The sequence below is a fragment of the Saccopteryx leptura genome, chromosome 2 (assembly GCF_036850995.1).
Source record: "Saccopteryx leptura isolate mSacLep1 chromosome 2, mSacLep1_pri_phased_curated, whole genome shotgun sequence".
In the NCBI taxonomy this organism is placed as follows: domain Eukaryota; kingdom Metazoa; phylum Chordata; class Mammalia; order Chiroptera; family Emballonuridae; genus Saccopteryx; species Saccopteryx leptura.
Genome location: NC_089504.1, coordinates 66,251,559 through 66,263,392, shown reverse-complemented (window position 1 = coordinate 66,263,392; position 11,834 = coordinate 66,251,559). Strand labels below are relative to the sequence as shown.

The 11,834-nt window shown below is 45.4% G+C and overlaps 1 protein-coding gene across 3 annotated transcripts in view; it reads left to right on the top strand.

Annotated features, from left to right (window-relative positions):
• Positions 1-295: 295 nt before the first annotated feature.
• GLDC (glycine decarboxylase) overlaps positions 296-11,834 on the top strand; it is a 140,369-nt gene continuing 128,830 nt past the window's right edge. For 2 of the 3 annotated variants that reach the window (XR_010749216.1, XM_066368125.1), the window contains exons 1-2: positions 296-746; positions 1,296-1,374. Coding sequence is in view for 2 of the 3 variants with exons in the window: in XM_066368125.1 (XP_066224222.1) it covers positions 492-746; positions 1,296-1,374 (334 nt within the window). In the remaining variant the exon portion in view is untranslated. Of the gene's footprint in view, positions 747-1,294; positions 1,375-3,718; positions 3,772-11,834 lie in introns of those variants that run through there. The other variant, XM_066368126.1, reaches the window with a different exon arrangement.

Genomic DNA, 11,834 nt, shown 5'->3' with positions numbered 1-11,834 from the left:
GCCTAGGCACTTCTCCCGCGGCCGTTCACCCACATCCCGCAGGACTGATGTCCCAGCCTGGCGCTCCGCAGGTGGTGCGCTCCAGCGTCTCCACCAGCCAGAGATGGAGTGAGAGTAACTGAGGATGCCGGGAGCAGGGGCCGAGTGAGGGGGTAGGAGGAGGGGGCGGGGTGGGGTCTGTCCCGCCCCTGCGCCTCTGCCCATTGGCCGGGCCTTTGCTGGCCCCATTTCCCACGGCACGCCCCCGGGGCGACGCTTAAAGTGTGCGGAGCAGGTGCCTCGCGCGGAGCAACAACTTCGCGCGCCTGTCCGGGCTGAGCGCGGCGCCCATTCATCGCCCCGAACCATACCCCCGTCTATCGCGCCGCTCATCCTGTGGGAAGGGACTCCAGGCCGGAGAAAGCCTCCACTGGGGGGACCGCGACCTGAAAAGGGGCCGAGAGCGCAAGTGTGACTCGCGTCGTCCCAGGCAGGGGACTGTGGCCGCGACCATGCAGACGTGCGCCAGGGCCTGGGGGCTGCGTCTGGGCGGCGGTGTCCGGGGCAGTGGCCGCCCGGCGGAAGGCGTGGGGCAGCACTGGGCGCTGCACAGCAGAGGCAACAGCAGCGGCGGTGGGGACCCTGGCGGGGCTGGGGCCTCGCGTCTTCTCGAGCGCCTCCTGCCCAGACACGACGACTTCGCCCGGAGGCACATCGGACCCGGGGACAAAGACCAGAGGGAGATGCTCAAGGCCCTGAAGCTGGCGGTAAGGACCCCCACCCAGCCCTCCGGACCTCACCGCGCCCAGCCCGGGGTCTGCCTGCGTGGCCTCCCGCCCCCGCCCGAACTCTTCTTCCCTTCGCGTGAGACCCGCGCCCCGGTCCCGGGCCCTGGCGTGGAAGTGAATCCGCGCGCTCGGTCTCGCTGCCCCAGCTTTCTCTCGCCCTTTTATTTTCTTCTCCACCCGCTTTTCGCGCCTCAAAACCATTTGTTTTTCAACCCAAGTCCGTCACCCTGCTGATGAGCCCTAACTTTGCAAGAGGAGGACCTCCTGTTTTATCCGATTAACTCCAGTGGCCGACTTAAGTCCAACCCCGTGAGGCGGAATCACTACCCTGCTCATTATTTTCTTTCCTCCAAGCGATTTCTAGTTTGCTCAAAGTTGTTCTTTTCTTTTTAAAAAGAAACCGTAATTAGGAGATTTAAATGAGGTTCTCGCAAGTATTTGTAGATGCAAAACACAGAGGGTGACTCTTTTAACTAAGAAGCATTTTCCTCTCGCTTTCGTGTTCACCGATTTGCGTTTTAATTTTAGAGCATTGATGAATTGATGGAGAGGACGGTCCCCGACAGCATCCGTTTGAAAAGTCCCTTGAAAATAGAAGACCCTGTTTGTAAGTGGCCGGGGGGGCGCCCTGGACGCCGCTTGCTCTGGCCTGTTTGTCTTTTGTGATCTCTGAAAGTCCAGTTCTAGGTTAGGATTGCTCAAGACCGGGAATGACTATGTTTATTTAAAATAAAACAGGAGCCTCAAGGGGCGCGAGAGGGTGGAACATTTAGTTCCATAAGCAGTCAGTTTTGTATCCTAGGACCGAGCTAATGCAGCGCCTTTCTACGTCTTTACCTCAGGGCTCCGTGGGATGCGTGCAAATTTCCCAGGGGAAGGCTGTTCACAGACAGTGGGAGGATGTCTCACTAATCAGGCACCCTACCGGGATCATGGTTCTCTTATCCTTTGGGTTGAGAGATGTTATCACCTATGTGGATCAGGATAGAGACTCAGAAGGGACAAAGACATTGCCTACAGTCATGCAACTAGGGAAGTCACCAAAAAAAATGGAGAGACCTAGATATTTGTTCTTTATACTACAGTAGCTTTTAATTAAAAAAAAATATTTATTGATTTGAGAGAGAGAGAGAGAAACATCAACTTTTGCTGTTCCACTTATTTATACATTCCTTGGTTGGTTCCTTTATGTGCCCCGACCAGGGATCAAATCTGCAATCTTGATTATACCACAATAACTTTGTTCTCAGCCAAATTTTATTATTTATACCTACTAAAAGACAGCAGTACTTTTTATTCATTTTAGAGAGGAGAGGGAGAGACAGAGAGAGAGAGGAGAGACAGAGAGAGAAGGGGGAGGAGCTGGAAGCATCAACTCCCATATGTGCCTTGACCAGGCAAGCCCAGGGTTTTGAACCGGCGACCTCAGCATTTCCAGGTCGACGCTTTTATCCCCTGCACCACCACAGGTCAGGCAGACAGCAGTACTTTTTAAAGTTTGAATGATTTTTGTAGAGAAACACACAAATAAGATTAATGCTTGGTTCAGAGAGTTTAGTTTACTCATAAGCTTTCTTAGACTTTTATATTTAAAATGTGTTTAACGGTCTGGAGACTGCCTGTTAGAGTTGTTCCAAGACGGGCAAAAACCCACACGTCAAAGGGACAGGCAGAACCTAAGAGCTTTAACAGCAACAAAAAAATAATAAGAAAGGATTTTCATGGGGTTATCTGGTTTTGAATCATAGAGATGCTGTAAGTCAAATGAAAAGAAGTCAATTGGTTTGTTTTGTTTTAGGTTTTAGGACAGAGAGGATATAGAAAAGGCAAGCTTTATTTTGTTTTAAAGTAGAGAACTTGAAGTAGGAAGCTGGTCCAGCTCAGGCTGTCTAATGTAAGTCAAGCTATACTGAGGACTGCTGCTCTTGTTGGTTTCAGATCTGAACAAATGCCCCGGATGGCCGGGATCTTGTTCATAGAAGAAAATCTGCACATTTTTTTCTGATGAATTGATTTAGACCTAGGGATAGCTGGAAATCTTATCTATTTCAAATTGAGGAAATCAGAATCCTGATTTGTTGGATGTTTTAAGAATGAAGAGTTGTATATTCTTGAAGCAAGCTTGAGGTGTATATATGAGCAAATAAATGCCTTTCTGAGACTTTCAAAGTCATAGAATGTTTAGGTCAGCCCTTTTTACAGTATAATCTAAAATAAGATGCTCTTTAAAGCATTAAAGCCTAGAAAATATGTCAAAGTTTTCTATCTTTTTTTTGGCACGGCTACTTGTTTCCAGCTGAATAATTTAAAAACCGAGGGATTTCATTTCTTCTGTGTCTCTGTCTCTCTCTCCTTGGAAGCAAACTTCTGATAAGTAATTAGCAACTGAAGTGTAAACTTTAAACCCAGCAGCTTCTGTGAGATTTGAGGCTTGTGCCATCTGGTCTGAGGTGACTCAGAAAATATTGTACGGTCCCATGAGCTAGGGAGGACGGCAGGATGCATCGGAAAGGCTTCAGTGCTTTACTCAGGTGTGTATATGTCTTGAGTAATGAATATTTTTCACATAAGGTGAACAAATTTGTACGGGTAACCTGCAATAGTAGCATTTCCATTTAATAGTGGAGCAGCATTATCCAAACCTGGTTTCACATGAATGCCTGTGTTCTACTGTAGTTAGAGAGGAATTCTGGACCAAATATTTGTTTACCATATGCAGAGAAAACTAATGAGAGCTAGTCATAAGTCTTCAGTGCCCTCATAGCTGAGCAAAAAGATTATGCAAACTGTAAGCAGCATGGAGATACTTAGTTTAGTTCTTATGATTAACTTAATATCAAGAGTTTATGTAGTGCTTACCATGTACTGAGCACTTTGTAAAGTACTTTTATATATTAATTTAATCCTTGTTATATTGTGAAATAAATACCATTATCACCTCTGTTTTAAAGATGAAGAAACCATGGTACACAGAAGACATGTAATATGCCCAAGGTCACAGCTGGTAAGTGGTGAAGTCAGATTTCCACCTGGGCAGTCCAGCCCCACTGTCCATACTCCAGCCACCAGTCTACACTGCCTTCACTTGTGTTCCATGCATGGGGGTGGGTGTACAAAGTAGACAGTGTCTGTCCTAGCTCTTCTGAACTATCCAGTTTGCAGATGTGCACAAAACCAATCACAGTAGAATCACTGCCATTTGCCAACTGCCCCAGTGGAAATGCAGTAGCATGCTCAGAGCACAGGTGGGAGCACTCTGCCTGCTGCCAGCGTACAGGACCAGGGCTGGGTACTGAGGGAGAGTTGTGATGCTCTGCTGGACAAGGCTGGGGGTGGTTGCTGCAGGCAGAGGGACCAGCCTGTACAGAACAAAATGGCCTGACAGCATCAGGGAAGTACAGATGGTTCATCTGTCATGCTAGATCCTCCCTCTCCCCTTGGACACTTCAGGAAGTGCCTTGAAAGAATACCTTGATTATCACTTGGCTTCTCAGTAAGTCATACTTCAGAGAAAGAAACAAAGCTACTCAGTTCAAAACTCTTATCATTTTCATCTTATAAGTGAATCCCCTTCCTTCATTCACATACATACACAAGGGAAAAAAGTAAGATGAAATATTTGTTTCGCTTGATGGTCATTATGAATAATTTTAGCTTTCTCTTTGTTACTTTGCTTTTTCTAGATTTTCTACAATCAATATTTTTATTTTGTAATTAATACAAAACTTAAAAGTACTTTAAAGATGGCTTGACCAGGCGGTGGCACAGTGGATAGAGCATCAGACTGGGACGCGGAGGACCCAGGTTCGAAACCCCAAGTCACTGGCTTGAGTGCAGGGTCATCCAGCTTGAGCATGAGCTCACCAGATTGAGTGCAGGGTCGCTGGCTTGAGCGTGGGATGGTAGACATGACCCCAAGGTCACTGGCTTGAGCCCAAGGTTGCTGGTTTGGGCAAGGGTTCACTCACTCTGCTGTAGCCCCCTGGTCAAGGCACATATGAGAAAGCAATCAATGAACAACTAATGTGCTGCAATGAAGAATTGATGCTTCTCATCTCTTTCCCTTCCTGTCTGTTTGTCCCTATCTGTCCCTCTCTCTGACTCTCTCTCTTTCTCTGTCAAAAAAAAAAAAAAAGTACTTTAAAGATGAAGCCAATCACTTTTAGCTGATACGCCTCACTGTGCAATATTTTCGGGAAGTCATCTCAAGTTAACCAGACTGAACTAGTCCATAATTTCACAGAAGCTGCAGCATTTAAAGTTTACACAAAATTGCACATTACTTATTGTGATCGTGCTTAGAAAGAAGAGAGGAGAAACTAAATTGCCTGATGTTAAAAGTGGTCAACCAGAACCAAGCAGCTGAGCTGTCAGAACAGACCCAGCTTCGAAATCCCAAGGTGTCCAACTTGAGTGTGGGGTCACCAGCTTGAGTGTATGGGATCATAGACATGGCCCCATGGTTGCTGGCTTGAAGCCCAAAATCGCTGGCTTGAGGAAGGGGTAATTGGTTCAGGTGGAGCCCCTGGCATGTATGAGAAAGCAAGTATTGTGCAATTTCCTGGATTGTCATTAGAGATAGAAATCTGGCTTTCTGCAAGTCTCTTACAGCAGGCTGTCTTCTGGGGTGGTATGTGGTAGCTAAAAAGATTGGCTATCAGAGCAGGCTGCTGCAGGATGCAGGTGAAAGTTCTGTGGTTATATATAGTATGGCCACCGTTTATTTAATTTAATATCTCATAATAGAGTTTATCTTGTCTTTTTTTGCCATTAGTTTTTGTTAGGCAGACCCTTGCAGATCTGACTATTGCCTGATTTTTAAATGTTTATTGGCCATTTGCTGTGTGCAAGGCACTGTGAGGATAGATATATGAATAAGTATAGTCACTATCCTAAAGAAGCTTCCATCTTACCTTTGTAATATAAAGTAAGTCAGAAAGTTAAAAAGTTTTAGGTGCCATGAGAACTATGAATAAAATGCTCTTACTCTTCAGAAATGATATGAAGTTGGATAGGAAAACAGGGATTTCTGAAACAATGTAAAGAGTTAAAATACATCTTTCTTCTGTTAGAAGCAAAGACAATATCTTTACATTGACAATGTTTTTGTGTGTGTATGTTATAAAAACAACTCAAGTAAAAAGGGCAATACTTTCATTCTGAAAAAGAAAATGGCAAAATACAATGTGCAAAAGCGTAAATCTCGGAGTATTTGAGTATTGTTGCAGTCTTATCCTTGATAGAATGTTATCAGAATAATTAGGCTGTCAATTATTTGGGGATTCTGGAGTGTTTTTCAATACCACCAAGCAATTCTTGAGGATACCGACAGTGCGTCCTACAATTTAACTCAATTTTGACACTCTCTACCTAGAGATAGAATCAGAGCTCATAGACTACAGACTCAGTCTCCTAAGACTGCCCCTATTTCAGATGCCCATAGCAAGTCCAGGTTGTCATCTGTGCTTCTGACCAACAAGTGATAAACTGAAGGTTTCCATGACTCACTCCTTGGGTTTGATTAATTTGCTGGCATGGCTCACAGAACTCAGAGAAACTTTACCTGAACTTTATCAGTTTATTAAAAAGGGTATTATAAAAGATACAAGTGGACGCTCAAACAATGAGGTACATAGGATAAGGTCTGGAAGGGTCCTGAGTACAGGAGCTTCTGTCCTTGTGGAACTGGACAGGGTGGGCCACCCTCCCTGCAGCCATCCCAGAAACTCATTAAATCTATCATTGAAGCTGGAACAGGCAGTGGTGCAGTGGATAGAGCATGGGCCTGGGACGCTGAGGACCCAGCTTCCAAACCCCAAAGTGTCCAACTTGAGTGTGGGGTCACCAGCTTGAGTGTTCGGGATCATAGACATGGCCCCATGGTTGCTGACTTGAAGCCCAAAATCGCTGGCTTGAGGAAGGGGTTATTGGCTCAGGTGGAGCCCCCTGGTCAAGGCATGTATGAGAAAGCAATCAATGAACAACTAAAGTGCCTCAACTATGAGTTGTTGCTGCTCACCTCTCTCCTTTCCTGTCTCTCTCTCTCACTCTGTCTTTCACTAAAAAAAAAAAAAAAAAAAATATCTATTGTTGAAGAGTTTTTAATAAAAGAATTCAATCTGAACCTTTCCTCTCTTCCCCTTTCCAGAGGGCTGAGGGTGGGCTGAAAATTCCAATACTCTAATCACATGGCCTTTCTGATGATCAGCCCTATTCTGAAACCAAGTAAGGACCACACACTAAGTCATTTCAGTAGCAGAAACTCAAATGTGATCAAAGGGCTTATATGAATAACATAAGACTCCTATTACTCAGGAAATTCAAAGGCAAGTATTAAATATATTTCTATTATACTATTGAAGTAGTTCTTTGGTAGTATATTTCTGATAGAAGTGGAGAACTAAAAATATTTATTATAAAATAAATGAAGCTGAAAATAAATTATAATAATCCCCCCTTCCTTTTAAATTTAGAGCACCAAACTAGAAATCTTAGTCTTTATAATGTATTACTGTAAAGCCAGTAGCCACGGCCACCATCACAGGCGCCTGACTCTTGCAGGTTCGCATTTGATTCAGACAAATGGTAATGAAACAGTGGAGTCAAGAACTCGTGGGCCACTATCTTTAATCCTAGCTTGCACTTGGCGGGCAAAAAATACACACAGTGGGAAAACACTTCCCTTTCCATTCATGGCTCCCAAAGCCCCTGACTGATCTGAGTTTCCTAGAATCAAAAGTTTGTACCTCACCAGCCTTATTCAACTCTATAAAGCCAGAAGCCACGGCCAGAGCCAGCATCAGAGCAGCCAGGCCCATGCAGGTTCGCATTGGATTCGGACAGTCGGTAAAGAAACCATGGAGCCAAAAACTGGTGGGCCATAGTCTTTAATCTAGCTTGCACCCGGCGGGCAAGTAAAAATACACACTGGGCTCCAAAACCCACTCACATTCAGTGCTCACAAAGCTACTGATTTATCCGAGTTTCCTAGAATCAAAGGTTTCTAGCTCACCAGCCTTATTCTCCTCAGTTCCCCATCTCCTTCCTTATTACAGATACAAACTCTGTACAAACTGGCATCTCACTCAGCACTCCGCCATCTTGGCTGTTTTTCCTGGCCTTCTCCAAGTGGCCTTTATCTGCTCTCCTCTGCTCTCTCTCTTCTAATGATAATCTCAGGAACCAAGCGCCAAGTCCCGTTCTGCCTCCATTTTATAGTGTAGAAATCCAAACCCTTAATCCAATATACATAATAGGGAAGTCTCTAATACAAAGTCACTTCTCTGAGGCATGATTGGATTGTACCGCCCCACAGCAAAAAGGGTGGGAAAGGCTTAATCCCAAAACCAAGCCTCAGGCTACAACGATTCTCAACACACATTAATATCACCTGGGCAACGGCCTCTTTAACAAAAGTGAGCATAATACATTTTATCTGCCCAACAACCTCCATTCCCCATCTCCTTCTCTCTGCACAAACTGGCATCTCCTTGAGCATTCTGCCATCTTGGCTGCCTCTCCCCTGCAATGCTGATTGATGGCAGGATCTGAGAGAGAGAGCCCCTGGTCTGCCTTATTTTATAGTGTAGAAATTAAAACCTTTAAGCCAGGGGTAGTCAACCTTTTTATACCTACTGCCCACTTTTGTATCTGTTAGTAGTAAAATTTTCTAATCGCCCATGGGTTCCACAGTAATGGTGATTTATAAAGTAGAGAAGAAACTTTACTTTATAAAATTTACAAAGCAGAGTTACAGCAAGTTAAAGCATATAATAATAATTACTTACCAAGTACTTTATGTCGGATTTTTGCTAAGTTTGGCAGAATAAATCTTTATAAAATAACTTACTATAGTTAAATCTATCTTTTTATTTATACTTTGGTTGCTCCGCTACCGCCCACCATGAAAGCTGGAATGCCCACTAGTGGGCGGTAGGGACCAGGTTGACTACCACTGCTTTAAGCCAATATACAAATAAAATCTCTGATACAAAGCCACTTATCTGAGGCATAAATGAGATTCCTCATAAGAGTGCACCACCCCACATCATGCAACAGTCAAGGGTGTGGAGAAAAGCTTAGTTTTGAGAAGATCTTAGTGTCAGAAGGGTGTTGAAAAGATCTTAGTATTAAAAGGGTGGGGAAGGCTCAGTCTTAAAACTAAGCCTTAGGCTATAAGGACCTTGTGAGCTAAGATCTTAGAATTAAAAGGGTGGGAAAGGCTTGGTCTTAAAACTAAGCCTTAGGCTATAAGGACCTTGTGAGCTTACAGCCTGTCCCCCACACCCAATGCAAACTATAAGCGAGCAGACATACATCATATTTGCAAACTTCTTTGATCAACATTCCACCCCTTTTGCTCACTTTACAATCTAAAGCACAGGTATTACCGCACAAGGAAATTAGGCACATTACACAAATTACAACAACGCACAAATCATACAATTTTGACAATTACAAAGGTACATTTCACCACTATTTGAGCACTTTGCCAAAAGTACAAAATGTCGCCTGACCAGGCGGTGGTGCAGTGGATAGAGCGTTAGACTGGGATGCGGAAGACCCAGGTTCGAGACCCCGAGGTTGCCAGTTTGAGCGCAGGCTCATCTGGCTTGAGCAAAAAGCTCGCCAGCTTGGACCCAAGGTCGCTGGCTCGAGCAAGGGGTTATTCGGTCTGCTGAAGACCCATGGTCAAGGCACATATGAGAAAGCAATCAATGAACAACTAAGGTGTCACAATGCGCAACGAAAAACTAATGATTGATGCTTCTCATCTCTCCGTTCCTGTCTGTCTGTCCTTGTCTATCCCTCACTCTGACTCTCTCTGTCTCTGTAAAAAAAAAAAAAAAAAAAAGTACAAAATGTCCTCAGATGCCTCTGCCCCCATCCTTGCCATCCTGGCAGGTCTTACACTGTCCCAAGGAGGAGCACATGGCAATGGCAGTCAGCATTTCCATCTCTGCTCTGGAGGTCTTTTTTTTTTTTTTTTTTTTTTTTTTCAGAGAGAGGGATAGACAGGGACGGAGAGAGATGAGAAGCATCAATCATTAGTTTTTTCGTTGCACGTTGCAACACCTTAGTTGTTCATTGATAGCTTTCTCATATGTGCCTTGACCGCGGGTCTTCAGCAGACCAAGTAACCCCTTGCTGGAGCCAGCGACCCTGGGTCCAAGCTGGTGGGCTTTTGCTCAAACCAGATGAGCCCGCGCTCAAGCTGGCGACCTTGGGGTCTTGAACCTGGGTCCTTCCGCATCCCAGTCCGACGCTCTATCCACTGCGCCACCACCTGGTCAGGCAAAATGAAGTCACTTGTTCTTTTTTTTTTTTTTTTTTGTATTTTTCTGAAGCTGGAAACGGGGAGAGACAGCCAGACAGACTTCTGCATGCGCCCGACCGGGATCCACCCGGCACGCCCACCATGGGGCGACGCTCTGCCCGGTGGAGAAGCAAATGGGCGCTTCTCCTATGTGCCCTGGCCGGGAATCGAACCCGGGTCCCCCACACGCCAGGCCGACGCTCTACCGCTGAGCCAACCGGCCAGGGCCTGGAGGTCTTAATGACATTCACCCTTATGTCCCCAAATCACGGACCTACCAGGGGTGTAGTAGGTACTCCTTGCTGCTGGGCTCTGGAAACTGCAGACAGCATCTTCAGTCTTCTCATCCTCAGTAGAGTAGCTGGAAACGTCAGCTCCCACCGTCAGGCTCGAGCCCTGGGCTGCCGCTGCCTGCTGCCCCATAAGCCTTGCAGCCCAGGCTCCTCCTCAGCCCCGGCCTCCTGCCACAGTTGGCTCTGGGCAATCTCCAGGGCAATCTGCAACTCACACACCTGTGATTCCTTCTCCAGCACTTGGCTCCATTTCCAGGTGAATCTCATAACCTGGTCAGCCTTCTTCTCCAGTGCTTGCTCCAGCTCCAGGGTCAGCATTTCTTCCATGTTTGCTCCAGCTCCTTCCACTGCTTGGTTTGCAGGTCCCGGGCAGACTCTTCCACAGAGCTCTCAATTTCCTCATGCATGGCTGTAAAAGTCAGCCAGCCTACAGTCCTCGAAAGGAAAGCCATGGGGAATCATAACAGCAGCTAGTCCTTTACTTCACTGCTCAAAGGTGTTAGTGGCTCCATACCGATTTGATCCAAATACTGCTAACTACGCCAAATGTAATGACAGTAGCCACAGCCACCATCACAGCTGCCTGGCTCTTGCAGGTTCACATTTGATTTGGACAGATGGTAATGAAACAATGGAGCCAAGAACTGTGGGCCATTACCTTTAATCCTAGCTCACACCGGGCAAGCTTACAGCCTGTCTCCCACACCCAATGCAAACTATAAACGAGCAAACATATACGTCATATTTGCAAACTTATTTGACCAACAATTACTTTTAGCATTAAGATGTTTGGACAGCCAACCTAAATAAGAAGGTAAACTGAAGAAAGCTCCAGTTACCAGAAATTTTAGTATATTGGGAATGAACGGCAGAAAAATTGCCATTTAGGAAACATGAAGTATCAAGCTACAGTTGAGTTCAGTCCCTTGAGGGTTTGGGGCAGGCTGGATTTATGGGCAAGGAGCACAAATAGGGGGAAGTTAAGCCGGAGTCCAAGCAGCCAGTTCATTGGTCAGGAGGTAAGTCTTGATCTTCTGGAGGGCAGGCATTTATGGGAAATCAGTCACTCAGTTCTCAAGTTCCATTCTTTTGAGGGGGAGATTCTCCATTTCATATCTTCTGGTTCCATTGTAGATTGTAATCTTTTTACAGGGCTTTCTTCCCTCCCCCTCACACCTTCCCCAACACTTGTCATTTGTTGATTTATTTATGATAGCTATTCTAACAGGTGTAAGGTGATATCTTATTGTGGGTTTGTTTTTCTTTTTACAGGAACAGAGAGAGAGTCAGAGAGAGGGATAGATAGGGACTGACAGACAGGAACGGAGAGAGATGAGAAGCATCAATTATCAGTTTTTCGTTGAGACACCTTAGTTGTTCATTTATTGCTTTCTCATATGTGCCTTAACTGCAGGCCTTCAGTAGACCTAGTAACCCCTTGCTTGAGCCAGTGACCTT